The sequence below is a fragment of the Alligator sinensis genome, unplaced genomic scaffold (assembly GCF_000455745.1).
Source record: "Alligator sinensis unplaced genomic scaffold, ASM45574v1 scaffold826_1, whole genome shotgun sequence".
Lineage (NCBI taxonomy): Eukaryota > Metazoa > Chordata > Crocodylia > Alligatoridae > Alligator > Alligator sinensis.
Genome location: NW_005843410.1, coordinates 1,599 through 24,930, shown reverse-complemented (window position 1 = coordinate 24,930; position 23,332 = coordinate 1,599). Strand labels below are relative to the sequence as shown.

The following is a 23,332-nucleotide window of genomic DNA, read 5'->3' as shown; positions in this document are numbered from 1 at the left end:
CCACCACCCCGCCCCCCCCCCCCCCCTGGGGGGGGGGGGGGGGGTGTTGATCTGCCCTGCCCATGCCCCTTCACTCCCCCCTCCCCTTTCACCACAACAGACTTACCAGGTGGACGCAGCTGTATTGGAATTTGGATTGGTATTGGCCGATATGCTTCCTTAAAAACCGGCTATTGGTATTGGCCCCCAATCTCTATCGGTGCACCCCTAATAGAAAGATGTTTCATTCGCAAATGTTTTGATGTGGAGAGTGCAGCTATTAAGTAAGTCACCAAGGCTTACCTGTGACATTAAGGGTACGTTTTGCTTTCTAGCTGTGCTATTGACTTTAACGGGAACGTTCCATGTGCAGCAGAAAGCTGCATTGGGCCTGTTTAAATACTCTGTTTTTCACTTGCATATAATGATTACTTTTCTTTGTTTTGTTATTAATAACATAATGCTGGAATTGAATTGGTATGACTTGAAGAATGGCCTTTAGGAGACTGACTGTTCACAATTTTCATCACAAATTGGGCACATCATTGTTTGTACAGGCATCTTTCACAACCACAGTTGGTTGCTCTCTGTGCACTTTTGAAGGACTCCTGGAAAGCCTTCTCAGCAGATACTCTTTTAAAAATAGTATAGCATCAGTATCTATTCATTTTGAATAGTGTGCAGCTATTTTCCATAGTTAGTTTGCATTACTGGGGTTCTACCTAGTGGAGTTTTTAGGTAAGACATAACCTTATAGCAGGCTGCAGGGTTGACAAGCTGCATGCCTAAGGGGACTCAACTGGCTTAGGCAATCGGCCAGGGGAAGTTGACTGGCTGACTGTGAATAAAGGGACAGGGAGGAAGTATGGGGAGAAGGACCTGGAGGGGTTTTTGATGTTGTAGAGACAGAGGATTCCTTCAAGGAAGAAGGAAGGCTACAGGGTGAGAACTAACCCATGCTGGTAGGGGCTCATTTTGGATTGTTTTATTTTTCTGCTGAGCTCTGTGGTGCAGATCGACCCAGGGCGTTAAAACTTGTGTTGCTGGGTCCAAGCTAAGGCTGCGTTTATTTTTTGGTTGCTTATACATTTGGCTGAGCCCTGTGGAGCAGAAAATCCAGGGCAATAAAACCCTGTGTTTAGGGGCCCAGAGAAGACTGTGTTTCTGGGACCAGATTAAAGGAATCGGGGGGGGTGTTAAAGGACTGATGTGAGCCTGGCAGAGCCAGGCTAACCCAAACCCCGCTACAAGCTTCTTTCACTCTTATAGCATGCTGCTTTTTAGAAAATGTGACAGTGTGATATTCTAGTGGGCAAAATGTGTTATGAACTTCCAGTTTTCATTTAGCAAATCAAAGTCTTTATATAAGAGACACTGAGTCCTATTAAACTGTTGTTTGTCTTAACAGAGGAGAAAATAAAACAATGGCTTTCCTTGACTGGAAACTATGTACCATGAAACTTCTCTGTGTTGCACTTGCTTTTGGTTTGGCTTGCCATCTGGTTACTGCTACATTGTCAAAGATGGATGCCAAGAAAAGTGCTTCAAAAGCGCTGGAGGAAAAGGTAGGAGGACTAGTTTTTTTGTGGTAAGTCATACTTCAAGTGATTTAGCAAGTCTTGGCAGATATTGAAAGGATTTTCTACTTGCATTTCCTTAACACTTTGGTAAGAAATGGCCAACATCAATAACCATAAACTAACAAGGAACAGCCTTAGCCCTTCCTACTTAAACTGATAGTTTCAAAGTTAAGTACAGTAATGTCCCATTCCCTCCCTCCACCTTTTTTAACTTGAACATTTTAAGTGCCCTCTACTGCTGCATCCATGGGTCAAATTAGTAGTGGGGGGACTCAGGCTGTGGGAGCTCTCTCCATACTGCCATGGAGCAAAGTGGTGGCAGTGGCTGGGTTCTGACCCAGGCTGGGTCATTCTAGCCCACCGCGTGAAAAGGCTACCAGCAGCTGTTCTATTGTACTGGTTGTTTTGCAGTTAAACCAAAGGTAGTTCAATACCTGTGAAAGCTTGGTGGTTTGTGCAGACCTGTGAACAACAGGATCAGATATGTTCAAGTTACTTCTTGCCCCTTGTGCATGTTACTACTTTGTGCTTGTTTAAATTTTCCCCATTGCCTCTGCTTAAAGAGCCTGGAATAGCCATGTATGCCAGGAGTGAAATGGATTAGCGAGGTGCAGCTAAGTGTTCAAAGTAAACATGTAGAAACTTGATCTTCAGTTTTATGATCTGTCCTTCTTAACGTGAATACTTGAGGTTTAAAAGTTCCACTCTTACTTTTGATCTTAAGTTATTGTAGCACTGGGTGTTGCACTGAATTTTGATTGAGGTGTGACATGGATGGAATAAACTGATTGTTGAGGCTGTTGTGGCCTCGGATTCAAAACTTATTAAATACATAAGCAATACTAAGACAAAACTCCAAACAGTTTTACAAAGGTATCCTTACATGGGCCTTCCAAATGATATGATGACCCAGCTGACCAGGTGTTTTTCATAGTACCAGGGATTGCAATCACAGCATTTGGGTGTCGTTTTGCTTTTTTTGCTTCTCAAGTGTTAAGCTCTACTGCTTTAGCTATTTAGCCATCTTACTCCCCCCCCCCCCCCCCCATTTCACTGAGAAGCCTTCATATAGTGATGTCACAGGTTCTCACTAGTCACCCCATCACAGCAGGTATTACCCTGGTACTTTGTTACCCACCATGGGTGACTGGAGCTGCTTTCGTTAGGTGGGGCATGTGCCCCCCCGAGGCCAGTTCTGCCAACTGGGGGTCCCCCCTGGGCAATCCCATGACAGCTGATCACTGCGATCTCTGCAGCCGCTTCTGGGAGCAAGTGCCGGCCGATCACTGCAGCTGCTCCCAGAAGTGGCCACAGCCACTCTCAGAAGCAACTGCAGCAATTGGCTGGCACTGGTGCTTCTGCTAGCCGCATGGGGGTGGGGCTCCCCAGCGCACATGGCAGCAGACCTGGAAGTGGACCAGAAGCACAGGCCATTTCCAGGTCCACTAGAGAGTGTGCTGGGGGCCCCCCCTGCTCGGCGACTGGTGCCTTTTGGGTTGGGGGGTACCTGGGGTCAATTGCTGAGCTGGGGGGTGCAGGGGGGCTCAGTAAAAGTGGACTGGAAGTACTTCCATTTCTGGGTTTACTGCTGAGCACTTGGAGGGTCCCCCAGAACTCCTGTAGGATGTTCCATCTACCCCAGCATCACGGTGTTCACAACCCGCACTGGTACCTCAAGGCATGTAGCAAAAAGGATTTAAAGCTGTGTCTGTCAGAATCTCTGATTCTCAGAATAGGAGATTCAGTTTCAGCCAAATCGAATCAGGGACAGTGATCCAAATCGAATTGGGCCCGCTTCGCACTCCCCTACTAATCGTGTGTAGTGTCTTGGCTTTCCTCCTTTCTGGAGCCTGTTGGTGTGGGTGTATGTGTGTTCAGTTTTTGGTTTTGTTTATAGGGGGAATCCATACAACATAAGAGTTTTTAACTGTTATTGATATTGACAAAGCATTTCCAACTGCTTTTCTGCTTTTTAACTATGCAAAGCAGCAATATTTACAGGGAATGTTCAAAGCTTTAATGATGCAATTAAAGTCTCTACATTAATTTTTAAAGACTTTTACTTTCCTTAACTGACTTCATAGAAGTGTGTGTTTTGGTTTCCCCTTAGACAGTGCATTCAGACAAAACAGTACAGGACCGGGGTCTGGTAACAACTGATCTGAAGGCGAAAGATATTATATTGGAACACAAAAGTTACTGTGCCAAGAAAGTAAAGGAGAGACACTTCTCAGGAGATGTTCTGGGATATATCACCCCTGTAAGTAGTTTAAAAACCCAAAACATGCCAGACACTTGACCTTGGACTTTGGCACACTTTGATTGGAAGCCCAGCAGGCTAATAAGTTGCTAATCTTTTTTTCTCTTCAGTCTTGATGCATAGGTTTAGCCCAACCTTACTGGGTGCAAAATAGCATCTATCACTTGAGTTTTCTTATAGTGGTGTGGCTATTTCTAATACTTGACCAGAGTGCAGCTATGGGGGGTGGGAAAGGGGGAGAAGCATTTTGGGATTTGGACCTTGCTTCAAGTCTCTCTTCTACCACAAGACTTCATGACCTTTTTTGTCTTAAGTTTGTTTCTTCAGTTTGCCAGTGGAGAGAGAGAGACACTGTTGTCCCATGGTAGTAATATGAGATTGCAATATGCTTGCATTCTGTAATAATGTGTAGCTGTAGAATGCAACTAATATTTTTACACAATTTGTTCTGCTACTATTAGCTAGTCCCCTACTTCTGTTGTGCTAATTCATTAGTATTCTAGGCAACTTATATAAATCCATCTAGAATAATTTCTGACACTTCATACAGAGGTTAACTTGTCTGTCTGACTTTTGTCATTTACAGGAGAAGTAGATGTCTCTTTGAATTCCACTTGACTTCAGTTGGACATTGGAAATGTATAACCTATTAATATGATGCTCCCCATGTGTCTTAATTTAAGTAAAAGTTGTAGTTATGATAGGTGAATGTTCAAGCCCCTGCTGAAATGATCCCACTCATACAAATTGCAGGCAATTTCTAATGCGCATTCCTTAACTGATATAGAGTAATTGAAGCTCTTCAAACATCCCAGAGGGCTTACTGAAAATCCCACAAACTGTCCCATAGGAATCCTTCAAACACTTTTATCTGCATCATGCGGAAGAACTTAAATCTGGCGAGTAGTAAAGTCTGCTGTAGATCTTGTTCTGATGTCCTTTTCCCCCCTTTTTTGCAAGTGGAACAGCCATGGATATGACATTGCTAAAACGTTTGGAAACAAGTTTACATCCATCTCGCCAGTCTGGCTCCAAGTGAAAAGAAAGGGCAAGGAACGGTTCCAGTTCAGTGGGCTTCATGATGCTGACCAAGGTTATCTTATTCTTGCTTTATATATTATTTATAGCTGGCATGCTAGTATTGCTGAACGGAAAATATTAACTTATAAAGCTTGGCAATATACTGATACAGACGTGTCTTTGCTTTTGAGGTAGGATTTTATTTGACTGTTTAAAAAAAAAAAAAATAAGAAGGGGGATGGGAGAAAGGGGGGTATTTTATCAAAGAATAAATTGTCCTGTTTGCCCATGGAAATCAGTGGAAGGGTAGGGAATACTAAATACCTGGTTAAAGGAGGCACAGTGTAGGGGTGGGAAGGGGAGACAGGCAGAGGTAGTAGTGCATGTCCGCGTTTTTCATTCAGTCCATTTTTATCTGTTCTTGGAGTTTGCACCATGTAATTATATACTCCATATTTCTTTTCCTTGGAGACATCTCCTCACTTAACTATGAAGTATTTTGGAGTAGCTTGTACAAAAGATGACTCTTCTATAGTGTATTGAATTTCTTCATGGAGGAAGCCAGTCTAGAAATTCCAGAGAATGAGGAACAAACGGGGGGGGGGGGGGGACAAAAAAACTTCTCCGGGGGGGGGGGAACAAGAAATCTCTTCCTAGCTGAATTTTCAGGCTTTATGCTATTTACATTTATTTTTGGTAATGGCTTGGGTGCCAGCAAACATAATGGAACAAAGTTATCTCTAAAGAAAAGCTATCTCTGGAGACTAATTCTGAAGAAGAGATAATAATTCTGATCATGGCCTGCCCAACTTACCACATCAGTGAGATGATCCTGATGAAGCTAGCACAGAGTTTCAAATATCATTTTACTTAAAATTTTCCTTCTGAGGATGCTTCATGCTTGTGAAAATGTCAGCCTCAGGATGCTGCAATATCATGGCATAATAAATAAGTTTAAAAAAAAAAAAGTCTGTCAACAGTGGACAAATGTTGAAGTTTATAGTTATAGTGTTGATTTAAATAATGCTTCATGGAATCAAGACTCTAGTGCTATCTTCTTGATGCCCGAAAAGTTGCTCTTCCAATAGCACGATGCAAAATAACAACCTTACTGGTTTTTTGTTTTTTTTTTGTTTTGTTTTGTTTTTTAAAGGTGTGGATGTCTCAGATATAGTTAACTTAATAGCTGTTTAATTGTTTGACTTCATTTTGACAGGCTGGATAAAGGATGTCAGAAAAAACGCTAAAAACATCAAAATAGGTAAGCCTCCATTTAAGTGGGTTTTTTTGGGAGAGGGGGAGGAGGGATGTGCCATTCTGTCTATGGCAATTTGTAGATGAAAGGAAAATTTTTATACACAGGTGGGTTGTGGGTGTGGGGGAAGGGGATGGAGCAGGGGTTATGGGGCTTATGGGGATTTCAAGGCAAAAAGCTGAAAGGGATCAAAGCAACTACTTTTACTCAGTAATTCAGTGGCTATGCCTTTTTGGAGTGTTGAGGTTTCACCCTACGTGCTGCCCCCTTGGTTTGTATTTCTTCCGTCTTCATTCCTGGCAGCCACGTTTACCTCTTGGAGAGGTTTCGTGTGGCATCTGTACTCCTAAGCTTGACTTGCTTAGAGAAATATAGCAATGCCCTAGCTGGAATCTTGTGCAGGATGACACAGAATTTTGAGCAGAAGAAAAATGTGGCAAAACTTGGTCTCTGCAATGCTTCCTATTTTTTAGGGAAGTTGTGAAGCATTGCTATAAGGACTAGAATATGTTAAACTGCTTACCTTGTTCTGTGAGCCTGTAGTAGTTTACCACTTCTGTATAAAGTGAGTATGAGTTGCTGGTAGTGAAAATAAGTGGATCGGAGGAACATTTTCATAGACGTTAGGGTCGGAAGGGACCTCCGTAGGTCATCAAGTCCGACCTCCTGCCCTGGGCAGGAAAGAGCACTGGGGTCAGATGACTCCAGCTAGCTGCTTGTCCAGTCTCCTCTTGAAGACCCCTAAGGTAGGGGAGAGCACTGCCTCCCTTGGAAGCCCATTCCAGATTCTGGCAACCGTTACTGTGAAGAAGTTCTTTCTAATGTCCAACCTAAATCTGCTCTCCGTCGACTTGTGGCCATTGTTCCTAGTTACTCCAGGGGGTGCCCTAGTAAATAGAGCATCTTGTATTCCCTGCTGCTCTCCTCTGATGAATTAATAGGCAGCCACAAGATCACCTCTCAGCTTTCTCTTGCGAAGGCTGAAGAGATGTAGGTTCATCAGTCTCTCTTCATAGAGCCTTGCTTGCAGGCCTCTCACCATACAAGTGGCCTCCTCTGAACCCTCTCAAGATTCCCTGCATCCCTCTTGAAATGTGGTGCCCAATACTGGAGGCAGTACTCCAACTGCGACGTGACCAGTGCCTCATAGGGGGGGAAGCATCGCCTCCCTGATCCTGTTTGTCATGCATCTGTATCTGTCTATGCAGAGTAAGAGAGATTCATACATCAACACTCTAAGAAAAGAACAGTAATACCTAAGGGTAGTCATTTTAATTGTATTAACTGGATTAAGGAAATAAAGAACCATGGCAGATCTCTGAGTGCATGGGTGCTGCCTCCCCTCCCCTTTAAGAATAGTTTAGCATAATAGAAGTAACTGTAATTAAGCAAATAATTCAAATGTTTATGATTTCAGTTCCTCGAATCTTATTTGATGGCTGGTCTTACCATGACTTTGAAAGTGTTTTTGGCAGTGAAGATGAGATAGAAGAGCTCTCCCAGGTCATGGTTCAGCTAGCTAAGGTAAAATGACTCTCGTACTAATTTGGTGTACTGGTATGATCTCCTTCATTGACACCTGTTTTGTAAAGCATTTGGAAAAGAACCAGGAAAGTGTTTGCAGCCCTGTTGGATGTGAAGATTTCTAATGAAGCAGTAAGTAGGGAGGATGTTAAAGTACCTGCTAACACTTTAAACTCGCTTAATCTGAGAGACTAGGTAATATTAGAACTCTTGGATGCAAAACAGTAGGTAAAAAAACTATCCAAAATTTTAAAATCTGTGGAAAGCTTCCCTTGCAGTGAGATTAAAAAGCTCTGTTTCACTTGGATTAGATGTGATTTAAGCAATAACTAGATCAATCTAAATCTGTACTAATCTAGTAGATAGAAGTATAGAAAACTGAATGGGTAGAAGCTGAAATGAGACATTCGCACTAGTAAAAAGGTGGAAAATTTGAAAAGTGAGGGTAGCTAAGCATGTTTTTCAAAGGCTTAGGAATATGTGAGGCATACTTCATTTGATCTTCTCCAAATGACGTTTTAGATTGGGTTCTAAAATAGTATAGCTGAACCAGAAATTGGTGCATAGGATCAATGCAGGAATCATCTTACTCTTCTTTTACTCCCTGCCCCCACCTCCCCTTTGCCGATCTTCTGCCTTGCTAACATCCTGCCACTCTCATCCTAGCTTCAGGTGATCCAACTTACAGTTGCTGCAACTGATGCTTGTTCTGGTAGTTGAGGATCACATTTGGCTTTTGAGAACCAACCCTCTTTCTATAAAATAATGACTGCTATATGCACATCTTAAACAGATGGCAGCAACTAGAATCTTAAAATGGAAAGATCTCTGACTTCACACGTTGACATGGATCTTATTGAGAGAACAGTGGATGGGGGCTTGGGAATAGCTCCTTTATGCACACAGCTCTTTAGATAAATGAATACATGCATGTATTTATTTTTGGGAAAGCTACATTAACTGATGTTTCTTTCTGTTTCCTTCCCCCAAGCTCCTTAATTCTAGCAACTGTCCACTCTCTAAATACTCACTGACTAATGACTGATTAGGATGCCTTTAAATTCATGAATGGTTAATCTGAAAGATCTTCAGATAGATAGTGTTGAATAACTACTCTCTCTGAATATTACTTTTTATTGATAGGATCTGAGTTTAGCTGCTTTTGAACCAAGGCACCTGAAGTCGCTGACTTTATGAAAATATAGGCCATAGTTTAGTAGCTAAGCTTGTGGTAAGGCTTTAACTGCATAAGCAGCTATACCATGCACTTATACTATTTTTAGTTGCATCTGAATGGTTTGGCTATACACCAGATAGCAGAAGAATGGATATGGCAGCAACCAGAACTTGATGGCTAGTTATCAATTCCTCAGTAAAACAAGAGTTGGAAGGATATAAATATGGGTGCACCGATAAAGATTTTTGGGGGCTAACCATATTGGCTAATACTGAGCCGACTGCTGATATGTAGCTCAGCAGCTTGGAGAGCAGCATTGGGCTGCTAAGTCTGAGGGGAGGGGGGAGGCAGATCGAGGCCCCCATGGTGAGGGAGAGACTGGGGCTGGGGCTGCACAGCTCGGGTGGGGTGAGGCTGCACCTGCCCCAGCCCCACTCGGGTGCAGCCCGTGGCCCTGAATGCACAGCGAGCAGCCTGTCCTTGCCCTGTGTACAGATCGCAGGGCACATGCCTGACATGCCTAGCCTGGCATGTGCGCGGTGGTGGGAGCCACCCCCCATGCCCATTGAACGAGATGCGTCTCTGTCCTGCAACCCTCCCTCACTGCAGGGATCTCGGTCTGGCCCCTTCCTTTCCCCCTGACTTACCAGCCAGACGCTGTTCTCCAAGCTGCTGGGCTGCACTCCTGGCCATGTGCATGCTGCAGCTGCACACATGCACGTGGCATTTAACAGTGACCTTATCAGCCACATCGGCCAAAAAACCCGATTGCCGATTTTAATGTCAATTTCCCTTTTATCTGTGCGGATATGATACGGACCAAATTTACATTGGTGCACTTCTAAAAGTTAAATCATTAAAGTTTTCCAGGCAGTAACACAACTCTGATCAACTAATATTTTCTGAGAATAAAGTCCATTCTATCAGTCATGATTAGAGGTTTTTGGAGTCTAGTGAATATACTAAGTATACGGGAAAATAAAATTGACATGGACATGATCAGCAATTGGTAGGCTGCCTTTTATTAAGGAGGCTTCCCAGTATTGCTAACACAGTCCATACCAATTCATTGAGCAAAAGGGAGTCTCTTTCAGCCTTTCTTAATGTAGGCAAAGCCATCACCTATCAAATAATGTCTCTTGGGAAGAGGTAGAAATGTTGCTTAAGCTATTGAGAAAAGGAAAATACCGGAAACGTGAAAAAGTTTCTAGCATATCAATTCTAGAATCGTCTAGAAATAGTAATTGTCTTTTTATTGCCTAAAGAAACTTTTAAGGAATAGAACTTGAGCTCCTTTACTGCTTATTGTTAGGTTAAGGTAATGTAGCAAAAAATCCTCCATAGCAAAGGAATTTAATGTAGTCCTTTGGTTGTCTGTTTAGTAATCTCTTCTCTTGCTTTACATATCCTAATATTTATAGATTTTGGTTTGTCATGTAGCCTCAATTTATTCAAACTGATTGAGGACAAAACCTTTTCCTAAAATCAAACCATTTTGTTAATGGAATGCTTATTAAATATATTCCAATGCTGTAAGCAAAAAGTTTCATAACGGAATCAGTAAAATGGAAAATGGTGCATATTTTTATTTATTGTCCCCCCTCATTGAGCAGTTCTTTCTTAGTTGCCATTGCTGTGATTTCCATTACACACAACATCAGTTGGTAATATGCCACGCATTTGGATAAACAGAGTTTAGATAAATGACTCTGTTGTATTTGTAAGCACTTTTATCTTTAAATCAAGACTGCTTTTTCCTGACTTTACTGTATATGTCTTGGCTGTTGATAGCTCGCCAATTTTTTCAAAAAATTGATAAAAAACATGTATTTCCGCATGTCCAAATACTTGCCCAGTAAAAGTTGCTTTTGCTGCTAAGTGGGGTAATCTCTGCTTGGATGGAAACCTCATTCATAGTGTTTAAAATGTGGAAAATAATTGTGTCTGTCACACTTTCACAAATACCGCTTTCTTCATATTGTCCAGTATCATATTTCCATGTAGCATACTACACTAAACATTACGTATATGCTGTTTCCTGCTTATACCATGGAAAAAAACTTGAAACAAACGGCCATGAAACTTCCATGGAACTAATGTGTGGATTATGGGCTAGTAAGATGACCACTGAAGCCACCTTTGTTTATGTTGTACTTTTTGTCAATTCATTTCAGGATGAAAACTTTGATGGCTTTGTAGTTGAAGTCTGGAGTCAGCTGGGAAATCAAAAGCAAAAGTATGTATGAGTCTTTAGGGTGAAGAGCTTGAAAATAGTTTCTAAAATAGAATCTTAAATTCAGGTTGAATTTTAATTCCTTACTTGCAGTAAGGAGGGAGGTTGGTTTGTATTTATGGTGCAGTTGGGGAGGGCTCTTTCTTAATAAAATGCTAGTTATGTTTAAGATTAGGAAAAGGGGAATAGCACCCTCCCACCTCCTGTAAACTCTTAAATTTGAGCCAAGTATTTCCTCACAATGGGACTGTTGAATTGTAGTGAAGTTGCAATCATATTTAACAGTATGGTCTTTTAAATAACAGTAGCCCACTGCCCTCCTGCCATTCCTTCACATAGCACTAACTTTTTAAAATACTTTTTCAGTTCAACAAAAAAACCAGTGCTCTTCAATTTCATTATGCAGCAGGGAAGCAAATGCTTTTGTATCTGTGAACAGGTCTGAATTTTGGGGGCGTAATTGGGAGAGCCTCAAAAATTCAGAGAGGTTAAGACTTGAGAAGGATTTGTAAAGACTTCCTGTGTGAAGTTGCCCAATTGTTTCTACAATTGCTTAAACTTGGTTATCTGTCTGGTTTTTTTTTTTTTTTTGTGTTTGGTGCCATGTTTGAGTACTTGACTGAAACGGGCTTTGGTCCTGTAAAGTACAATATAATCTGAACAATGGGTTTATCTGTAGATTCACAATATAGACATTGCCAGTGGAAGAACAACTTCCTGGGGCTTGAAACATTTATGCAAATAAGACATACCTTCTGATTGGCAGCATGTTGGGTAACCAATCATGTTAATGCCTGACTTGACCTCACCCGGATCCTCTAATTGAGACAGTCCCTAAAAGGGATTTAATGACCCTTCTGATGCAGAGTTGGGAGCTGTATATTAACTTGGCCACTGCTCAAATAGCAATGCCAAGATTTTCCAAGGAAAAACAAGTCCCTCCTGGTTTATAAGGGTGGATGCATGTGTTCTTGAAGAGAATTAGCAGTTCAGGCTTTTTTCTAATGGGTGACCAAATGTGTAGCCCCTTACTTAGCAAACCTCTTCCTGAAATAAGAAAAAACCCTGACACAGGACTGCCAGACTAGTCCCCAAGACTAGAACTCCACAGGTAGGATGCAGTGTCTTGCTGTTCAAGGGTAAACTGTTTTCTTATTTTTAATAAATACCTATTCTACTTTAATCTGGATTGAATTATAATAATTGTTGTGTGTGTGGACACTGACTTGGTGTGCATCACTGACATTGTGGAACTGAATAAAACTGGTAATAGAAGAGATTGTAGCTAGTGGGAAGCTTATTTGATAGGGTGAAGTAGAGGCAGAGAACCAAACCAGGGCAACTCCTGTAGGATTAAGTTTGTGGGATGAGGGGAAACTTCACATTCTGGCCCTAACAGAATTGAGTCTTCCTATTCCACAACCATAACAATGCGCTATCATGAAAGGTAAGACTAACTTAAAGCTCTCAATTAAAAAAAAAAAATGCTAACAGCAACTAGAGACCAATTTTAAATGTAAATAATACACTCAAAGTCTAACTTGCGAATCACCCAAAATGACACAGCATAAGGGAGGTTGCTGACTAAATTATAGGGAGAGTTCACTTCATTTGGTATGTTTCCAAGGTTGGGTGCAATAGCTTGGTTGTTGTTTTTTTTTTGTTTTTTGTTTTGTGCATTAGCAAGACTTTGGGGTGACTTTAAGAAGTTTATGAACAGTTGCGTTTCTTTCAGAATCTGCTTTCTCTCTGCCAGATGATTCTGTCTGGACCACAGCTGCTCCTCTGAAGGAGAATTGTATCTGGCCCACAGCTGTCCTGGCTTTTAGCTCCTCTTGCCCTTCTCCCTTCCCCTCACCATAGCCAACTGCAGCAGCAGCTCCAACTCCAGTGGCCAGGCAGCTACTATCCTCCCCAGCCTGGCCTGCCCTGCTCTGCTCCCCCAGCTCTCAATGTACACTCCAAGGCAGGGGGCACTGGCTTCTGCCTGGTGAGGCTGTCTGCATGCAGCTCTGACCCTGTGTCCATTTGCAGACCAGACAGCCTGAACCCTGGTGAAAAGTCAAAGCTCAGGCATGGCTCTCCCCACTGGTGGGGGAAGAGGGTCAGGACTTTGGGTTGGCTGAGCCGGACCAGGCCAAGGTCTGTTAGGGGCACGGGTGCCACTAACACAATGCCATGCTGTGTTCCTCTGCTACTTGGGTATAGCTGGCATGGCTCCTGCTGGAACCTGGCACAGCCTCTGCCTAACCCAGAATCCTCACAGCATGCAGCAGGGTCAGGCAGAAGCTGCTTCAGTTGTGCCTATGTCATGCAGAGTGGCATGCAAGAATATAGTGTGGCATTGGCCCAGCTTGGCTGCATGCTGGCAACTTGGGGTGGGGCAGTGGGTGCAAGGAAAAGTAGGGAACACATCTGGGTCTGGCTGGGCTGGTGTTGTACTAACTTGCAGCTTTTGGCCCCCTTCTCCCTACATCCTCTTTCCTGCCCCAAGTCCTTGACACATAGCTGGGCTGGTGCTGTAGTGTGTTACTGTGTGCCACTTAAGGTCATAAGAGTGCAGCTGCCTGACCCAGTCCTATGCTGGGGACTTGGGGAGGGGAGGTGTGCATGTGCATCCTTCAACAGCTCACCGAAACTCGTTAAGTGGCCCTCCAGCCCAAATGATTGCCTACCCGTGGTCTCGCCCTATGGTGCTGTGGCATTTCATTCAAAAAGTTTGCCTCTGCTGTAACCACTGTACTTGTAAGCTTACTCCTATCTCTGTATTCATAGCAGCAGACTATCTTTTCACTCTTCTTGGGACAGGTAAACATTCAGTAGTTTAAAGCACCAATTTATCTGATTTAGCTTGTGCAAATGAGCTAACTTACTGCTTGAGAAGATGGCTCTTGTCTTTTGCTTTAGTGCACGGGGTGAAATTAGAAGACTAGGTTTTCATCAGTGGCGTAGAGTGGGTCTCCAATGTCCAGGGGTCAATGCTTGCATTTGTAGTCCCCCAGCGGCCGATTTGAGCCTGGGCACGCCGGTGGCAAAAACGGAAGTGTTGCCAGGGGACCAAGTACCCCTCGGAGGGCCTGGCCGATGCCCCCACCCAGGCCAGTGCCTGGGGGCATGTGTCTGTCCCCCCCCCCCCCCCCCCGCCCAGTTGCCACACCATTTGTTTTCATGCATACTTTTTGTGGATAAGCATTCATGGATTTCTGCTGCTCACCAGAAAAAAAAAATACTGGTATGAGGCTGTGTCTGTCTTCAGTCAAGCCACATGGTGGGAGTATTGTAACATAATTGCTACATTGCACAAACTGGTTTCCAAGGGATTGTATTTCAAAAGTAAAAACTTTCACTTCTGATGTTTTGTTATTGGTATCAGAAGGTAGGAGAAGATGAAGCTGGATGTTGGCATAAGAACGAACTCCTATACCTGTAAGCAAGTAGGACCTTTGACAGAACAGTGATTTATGCATACTTTCATATAGAATATTGGTTTTTGTTGTTGGATTGTGCAGAAAGGTCCTCTGAATCTTTCTTTCTTTCATCTGAATAGGTTAGGCTATCCTTTTTTGGAATCTGACCTCAAAGTAGCTGTAAAATCATAGTGGAACTCCCGTGAATCTCTGAAAGCGGAAAACAGCCGAATTCTTAAACTGTGGTGGCAAGCCAACAAAGAAACCTCTCTTACTGATATGCAATGGCAGTTGCACCTGTGACTATGTTTTATAGTCTGTAGAAATGAGCTGGCTTGCAGCCATTAAGTCTACATCCCTGTTTTGAGTTTGGCAACCAACAGCTGACTACCAGGAATTTGTAGCAGATTGTTAGGTGCCCGTTTATTGGTTGTTCGATAGTTTTGGTCCAACCTATGTATAAACAAGCAAGCAAACAATACTCCCTGCCCCTGCAATTTTTTTTTCTTTGAACCAGCATTGGCATTGTGCAGATGTGAATGAAAATAAGTTCTAGAGCTGTCGGAATGGTTACATACTTAAATGGCACTTCGGTTAAAAGTGCTACCTCCTTGAAGTCCATTGGAAAGATCAAAATGACAAGGTGGCTGCTTGGTGGCTAGACTCTGTTGGTTAATAGTAGCTCAGAAACAACTTCATCAAAATACTTTTGTTTTATGCCTTCAAGCAGAGGTACAAAACATGGGGGGGGGGGGGGAGAGAGAGAGAAGAGCAAAGAAAGCCCAAACGAACAATAAGCACCTCTATACACATTTCTGTTTTTCTACTCCTTAACCTTTCTTCGCGATAATTTGATAGCTTCCTGGCACCCAGCTCATCTCTAACTGGTTGGGAGAATTTGAGTGTCTCAAGTGGGCATATGCAGCTTGCCAACCTGTACATTCTTGGTCTAAGCTCCTCTATGCAATCTAGCTCACTAAAATGTCCCACTTCTTTTTTTTTTTTTCTTCTTAGCTTAGGTCTAATAGTGATTTTTTTTTTTTTTTTTTTTTAATCACTTATTTCTTGCTTAAGCAAAACTGCTATGACACCAAACTTGGGGCATTCATTATGGCTATCAATCCAGTTATTCTATTTGGCCATTCCTTGTACAGACACCTGTTGCTTTTTTTTTTTTTTTTGCTTGCTTCCCCTAACACTACCTTCTGATTTAACTCTGTAACAAAAACCTCCATTATAATTAGTGACATAGAGTATAACTGGCTGATTAAGGATTCTTCTAGATGCTTTTCAGTTCATTATATGTATGTCTGCCTATATAGGAATGTTTAAAGGCAAGGGGGTTACTACTTAAACAAAACAAAAATACCCTTTCTTGGTAAGGCATCTAGCTGAGTTAAATCTTTATATTCATCTCTGCTTGCTGGGCCAAAATGCCTGCTGTCCCTTTCACTTCAGCTAGTTCTTTTTAGTGCAGGTGCACTACATTGCTAGCTGCACTGGGATTTGAAATTCTGAGTTCCCAGGTTCCCCTTCTTTACCCTTTTTGTGAAGGGGAACCAATATGGGCCTCTCATTTTGTTTTCAAGAGCAAAAAGTTTGTATTGCCAGCATTCCAGTTCTGGCTGGAGCTGAACCTGTTTGCTCGAGCTCTGTCTCTTCTTGTCCTATTAAAATTCATTCCATCTCTCCTGTGTCTTTTTTTGACCTTTTGTATATAAAGTGCCAAGACTACTGGTTTTTAATATACCTTGAACTTCATTTCATCTGAAACTGCCTCAACTCTATAGAAAAGAAAAAAAAGCAAGGATTTTTTTTATGGGCGATTTATCCTTTACTAGACCAGCGCTATAGTTGGGAAGGACTAGACAAGCTTTGGGGTACCACTGTATCCTTCCTCAGTTCTCAGGCATGGAGGCAAGAGATCCAAGGAAGGGATACAGCTATACCTTGAAGCTTGTTTATATCCTTCCCAGCTATACAGTTGTTCCAATATGGGGTATCACCCACAGAAATCTTTGCCTGTTGCTTTTTTTCGTGGACCATCACAGTCAATCCATCACTACAGAAAAGAATTGAAGCCCTTCTCAATTTAGTACTAAACTTGTAGTGGTGGGGGGGGACGTACATGTTCACTGAACACTGCATCACTGGATTTGTCCATTCAGTGTCCACTTCTCAGTTCAGAGGTAACCTGTGTGACCCACTTTTTCAACAGCTGCCTGATTTGACATTCAATCTGTTCTTTCTACAGCCTGTTCCTCCTTACCCCTTGCTGCTTGCTTGTGAGAAGAATTTTCTTCCCCTTGGTTTCACTCATGCATTCTTTAGGTCAGATTCACTCCCATGCCTGTGCTAAGAACCATTGGAAGTAATGGGGGAAGACAAATTTAATCGTCTCTCCATTTCAGACTTCTGCACAGGAAGTTGATCCCTATGTCTTTTGATGGATGGTATTTTGATTGAATTTAGTCTTTCATATGAAATAGTCCATTTCAAAGGCTCTCTTGTTTTTTGTGTTGAGGGGAGTGAATGACTGTAGAGTTGAGGGAGGGAGGAGTTTTTCAGAACTGCAAAAAGTTGCATGCTTTCCAATAATTGTTAATCGTAAATTGTCTGTATATACCTCATCTAAAAGTTGCTTGGCAGATTTGGGGATAAAATGCCACATTTTTCATCCCTGTGACATTAATGTTTGGGAAATATAACAAGCTAGGAATATTAAGAAGGCAAGGTAACGCTGTCTATTTTCAGGTGGTTTGTTAGTTGCTGGAGACTTCAGGACACATGTCACTTTTTCACGAGTCTCATGCCTAAATTCACTGCATCTTTTATTGTTTCTTTTTCCCCATATCCAAGATAAATTTTCAGTTACATACATATAACTTATTGCTCACTAGAAATTTTTATGCAGGTTATTCCTGTGATTTCGTCAGGTGTTTGCTGACAGGTGGCGCCACCATCCCTTGGATGCTGCCTGGAAAAAGTGCTTTTTTTTTTTTTTTTTTTCCACCATGTGCTTCAGGGACTTGGTATCCTGCAGATGACCTTCAGGCACTTTTAATGGTGGTGGGAGTGAAGGAACAGAAACCTCTGTCAGCAGTTCTATCCTTCATATGGATTTCTGAAATTAATTGATTAATTAAAGATTTGCCATAATTCACTCCCATTTCCTGGTATTAACTAGGCATTGAAATGGCACCCAGGGGCAATTTCTTTTTGGAAGTAGACGGCTTTATACTGTCTGACTTTTTTTTCTGACAAGTCATTAATTTTAGGAAGTATCAACTACCAAACTTACTTAAATATGCCTAGAATTAGAAATTTGCTGAATTTCGAAAGGTCACATAGCTGCAGAGAAGGATGTGAAAGGCTTCCAATAACATGCCACTTGCTAGCCTTTTAAAATAGGCTAAAGACCCAGTGCTGGGCATTAAGGCAAACTGCATACCAAGGTCAATATCATCATAAACTGAAGCAATGTGCCAAAATAACAATATTTTATTTAAAAAACAAAACAATTTTCTCTTCTCCTACCTGAACTAAAGATTCCAAAAGTACATGGATGTATACTTAAACTATATAGGAGGCAAAACAAGAATGAGATTGTTGGTATTTAAAAGATTGACCTTGATTGTAGAGAGGATAATGGAAGCCCTGGCAAAGTGGGAAAGTGGTAAATCTTAATTATTTCAAGGTAGATTCTAATTTACGGATACTTCAGAGGCTTCTCTGAAGCATTTGACAATGGTGGGACATATAGTAAATATTTAATGAAACTTTTGCATGAAGACTGATTCTACTCCTACGGTGCGGTACTTCATTATCATTTTTAAAATGTCAGTCAGTAGTTTTTCTTTCAAAACTGCCAGTGGTAGTATGGGAAAATGTTGTCTTAAAGGCTAAAGAGCACTGTTGGGACCCAGTAAAGTGTTAATTTTATAGCAAGCTGTAAATGAGCATTCAGCTCTTACTGTTTGGGGAAGATGGGAGAGTGCACACTTGATTTTCATAATCTATCTTGGTTGACAAATGGGAATGTGACTAAATTAAGTCTTTAAGTACTAGTCATTAATCCTATCTGATTCAGCATAGAGCTCTCATGGGCCAGAGAGGTGGATTGGCAGGTTAGTGGACCAGTTTGTAATTTTAGTTTTCATGCAAGAAGCTGCAGCTTTCTTCCTGTTTATTTTTTTCCCTTATTTTCCATAAGCTAAATAGGATATCATTGCAATTAGGCCCAATTGACTTGACTTTTATAAAATGCTAGCAGAGGATGGAGCTTACTAAAGGCTACAGTAGGAAGGCAGAGGCGAGGACTAAATCTTGTAGTCTAACATTTCCCTGGTTTACCTGCCCAAAGAAGGGATTTAACATGCTGAGAGAACCTGCAACAATATTATCCAGATTTTTCTAGGAGAGGGTGAATAGCTCTGAATTCTAACCTTGTCATTGCCAGGGATCCCTCATGTGAAGGAGAAAGGAAAACCTCTCTGTGCAGTAAAATGTCTCTTCCTGTCCCCCTCAGAGTTACTAATAAGTAAATTTGTTGGTGGCGTGAAAATTAATATGCGTCAAACAGCTTTTAATAAATGTTATCAAAAGATACTCTGCAGTTGAATCGGGTGAGGATCTTTTGACTAGATGTCTTTTTTTTTTCCAGGGAAAAAAATGCCAATTTGTCAAAACTGAGTCTTGTGGAAACATGCCAGTTTCAGTGACAACTTAATTGGAATGATTTCTAAGCTTTGGGATGGAATGCCTTGTCAGCAAAAGAGCAAATTTCCATGCACGCATGGAATAACTGATCACCTTCTTGTTAGGGTGCGCACCTGAGCTCCAAGAGCCCAGTTTATGCATGGAGGAAGGGGTATATTCTCAGTACCCTATTTGCATAGTGCAGATGTTGATGATGATGTTCTAACCAGTAGCAGATGAGAGGCCAGATGCATCAGCACTCTTCATCTGTTTTGTTTTTCTTTAGTGATGCAAAGCTGTAAGCCACTTCAGGTGGTGTGCTGTGAGTGTTTCAGTGTTCTGGTCAATCTGCTCCCAAAAGTGAAGAAGAAGAACAAAATAAAAGATTTAGTGCTGATATTATGGGGAATAATCTTCAGATCATAGAAATACCATATTAGCATTCTTTTTTGGGTTACTTGTGTATAGTACTGTATTCTTGTATTGGGTTTTTTAAAAATTCTTACACTAAGAAAGCCCCCAGATAATTTTACCTTAAGACTGAAAATTGTATCTGAAATTCAGAGGAATGGGGGCAAGAGCTTGTGAGGAAATGGTGGGGTGGAATACAACTGCAAGTCTGTTCTGTTTTGTAATTTTTTTGTATTCCCTATAGAAAGGAATTCTTCTGTGCAGTGTTTTTAAATCAATGATATATTAGTCTGGCTTATGGTGTTCATAAAGTACAATACATACACAAGGGAATGGAGAGAGCTCATTTTACTCTTCTGCAATGGGAAGAATGAAATTATGCAAATTAACTTGTGATCACCTGCAATCTAGTGTTTTGTTTCAGATGAGAGAGGAAGCACACTAGGGAAACGGACAGTCTTGGAATATTTCATCGTGAATGCTGCCCATGGGTAGCCAGGTCTTGGGTGAAGTCCAGGGAATGAAAAGGCAGGGTGCTAGACTATTGAGAAAATGCTTGTTCTCCACCTTTTACCAGAGCTTAAATTGGCAGTCTCCTGAGGGAGCTCGAGTCAGATGACTTATTGTTAAGGAAAAAAGCCCTCGACTATTGGTCGATAACTGTGTCCGATGGCAGCTATGCTTCTCCCAAGCAGAAACCTTGAATTGTAAAGAGGATAACTGACTTTAGCAGAAGATCTTTTGGTTGACTGTACAATTGGAGTCCTAATTACAGTACAAAAAATAGTCTGTTACTAGGACTTCAGTTTTAATGTAACCTTGCAAGTAGAACCAACAGTTCAGACAGCCACTGCTAAATGACCTGGCTCTCACTTTTAACTTTTAGATCAAGTAAGAGTTTGTTTTCATGTTCTTTGTAAACAAAACTGGTAGAAATGTGATTGTTTAAAGGACTTCTCGAACTGGGGTAATTTTAGGTTTCAGTTGGATGGTAGCCATTTGGTGCTCAGACCAAACCTGCACCCAATCTGCTAAGATGTAATGTTGCACAACTACCTGCTGTGGCCAAGGAAATTTGCTTTTTATTTCACATAGGTTTTGGATGTAACTATAGAATAGATTGACTGAATGGGGAGTTCTAAGCCCCTCCGCTTCCTTTTGTAGATTCACCTTGCCCGTGGCTTGATTGGCAGGGGTAGCTTTACTCTGAATCGGATGACTTGAGGAAAGCCAACAGGAGGGCGGCATTTAAGTTGTGAAGTGAAAGAAATAGCTTTTGCTTGAATAGTTTAAAAGGCAGGATACGTTTTAGTTTCTTCGGGTTATCTCTGAAGAGCTTGCTAGTAAATTGTTAACTACGTGCAGTAGCGAGAGGCAAAACAATCTAATACTGAAGGCAGTTTCCAAGAGGAGGATCTTGAAGAGTTTTTATTTCCTAATGATACATCTGAGTGCTAGGAATCCTCACTGCTGGAAGTCTTACTGTATCACAAATAAAGGATGAGTAATTCAGATGAGTTAGAGGCAAGGCAAACTCTTGTGAAACCCGTTGGCTACTTTGTGCATATAGAGTAGCATGTCTAAAATAAATACAGAAAACATGGAAGCAAAAATTTGTCAATCTTCTTTTGTTCTTCAAACATTTTTTGAAGACTTGTATATTATGCTATGAAAGCAGCTTCACGTTTCCTAACCTCAGATTCACTAGTACAATGATGAGTCCATTTGACTGTTCCCTGTTCTTGAACAGTGTTCAATTCTGTTGCTTTGGCTCCTCTCTCTCACTGAACATGACCATAAGGGTGAACCTGTTCTGATTAGAATACATTTGATATACACTACAATGTTTCTGCATTGCCGATGGTGTTCCTGGGGGAAATTCTAAACTCTTTGTGCTGTTTGAGACCATTTTGCATGCTAAAAAGGCAGAGATAAACTAAACTAAATTTTTAAAACTTGCCGAACTTTATCCCCAGTCTAGTAACCTATTCTAAATGGTATACGAGTACCTCTAACTGTGCACTAATCCTAATGCCTTGACTCATTTGCCTGGACTGTGTTTGTTTATAGACATGCTCCAGGAGGCAGGGGTGGAGGGTGGGTACTTTAACTAATGCAGCTCCAAGAGCCATGCTAGTGCCCATCGTGTGTATTGGAGTCCCCATGCTGAAAAATGGCAGCAGGGCGATTCGAACTAAAGGTCATCAAATGAGCTTTAGTTTAAAGTGCCCCGCCACCACTTTTCAAGGTAGAGATGCTGATGCACATGATGCTAGTGTCTGCTGGAGCGCAGTAATTGCCACGCTCCAGTAGACTTGATTTAATTGAGTCTGCTCCTTGCAGCGCATCGAAGCAGCCTCCTTGCACATGTATAGGATCCCCAACTTGTTAGAAATGTTCAATAGAAGTGCCTTGCTTGTTGTATCCCTTCAGTTGTTGTTTCTAGTCTTATTTGTTAAATTACTAGTCTGGCACCATATATACTGTCTAGAGCCCTAACAATGTGTTTTATATTGCAGGGAGCTGATTCATCTACTCACTCACCTCTCTGAAGCAATGCATAAGGCACGACTTAAGCTAACACTGGTCATTCCCCCTGCTGTCTCACCAGGGTGAGTACTGTGTTTACAGGAGGGAGTCCAGATGAAAACTGCTTTGTTCTCTCATCAGCCATAAACACTACGTTTTTGTTTAATGTGTGGTTTGAAAGAATGGGAACTTACTGTGGTAAGATGGCTGTGATTGCATAGTTGTGCTCCTAATGGCTAGTTCCATTTGTGGCTTTTTTCCAGCATAGCTTGGAATAAGACCTCATATAGCTCCTCAGTCCAAAATGTCAGGTCAAACCTGCCTGCAGAACAAAAGCAGAAATGATTGTGCAGCTTTGATTCATCCTGAAGGAGTGGGGTGGGTAGTTGGTGAAAAGCTTTCTAAGCCTCCAGGCACACTTTCAACTGTAATAAATGTTTCCTTAAGCAGGAAAGGCCAGAGCTTAAGGAAAGAATGAAATCTTTACTAACTAAGGTTTTCTTGGTGTTTCACTTCAGCAATTCATGCACATTTGACGTAGAAAGTAATTAAGTATTTGCAAGAGAGTGGGCGTTGGAGAACGGAGGGAGTTCTGATGACTGTAACCTCTGGGTAGTAATCATCAAATATTGGGCCAGAACACTCCCTGCTGTAGGCTGCAAATTAGCTGTGTTGTGGCTTTGTTACTGTGGTGTTCTTACTGGTATAGCTGCTTCTGTATTTATAGTGTTGTGCTGGCTAAAGTATATTGGTTTGTCATCTATGGTGACAGCGCTGGTTTAATTTTGCCAGCAAAATTTCAGATTTTTGTTGGTAGAACTCATTTTAACATGGATGTTGTGGGGGCCGAGGGGGAATCGAGGATCAGGAGTCCTTGGGAACGCTAGCTGGGGTTGCGGCTGCGATCCCGTGACGGGTAGATGGGTACTCTCTATCACCGGAGAGGAATTAGGCACAAACGAGACACGTATCAATTGGAAAAACAGAGGTAGCTTTACTTACAGTGTAGAGTCGTATACAGCGCAGGCAATCGTAGTTGCAACAATTCTATTCTTTAATCGTTAATCGAGGAGCTCTTGTAGACCGGGTAGCTCGGGTCTAACTCGGGCATGCAACACGGAGGGTACATCACAAGGCTTCGCCGACGGAGTCGTTGGCAGGTGATCAAGCTGCCGGAGTTCCACTCCAGGGGGAATCGTGGAGTTCTCCAACTAGGGCGGAAACGCCCCTAACCTTTTATACAGCTAGCGAGCCAATTG

At 41.9% G+C, this 23,332-nt stretch overlaps 1 protein-coding gene across 1 annotated transcript in view; it reads left to right on the top strand.

Annotated features, from left to right (window-relative positions):
* Positions 1-22,160, top strand: part of LOC102381285 (chitinase domain-containing protein 1-like) — a 31,323-nt gene extending 9,163 nt beyond the window's left edge. The window contains exons 2-8 of the mRNA XM_006038597.3: positions 1,388-1,544; positions 3,670-3,819; positions 4,780-4,912; positions 6,056-6,100; positions 7,512-7,618; positions 10,970-11,031; positions 22,064-22,160. Coding sequence (XP_006038659.1) covers positions 1,404-1,544; positions 3,670-3,819; positions 4,780-4,912; positions 6,056-6,100; positions 7,512-7,618; positions 10,970-11,031; positions 22,064-22,160 — 735 coding nt within the window. The 5' untranslated portion in view covers positions 1,388-1,403. The remainder of the gene's footprint in view (positions 1-1,387; positions 1,545-3,669; positions 3,820-4,779; positions 4,913-6,055; positions 6,101-7,511; positions 7,619-10,969; positions 11,032-22,063) is intronic.
* The last annotated feature ends 1,172 nt before the right edge of the window (positions 22,161-23,332 follow it).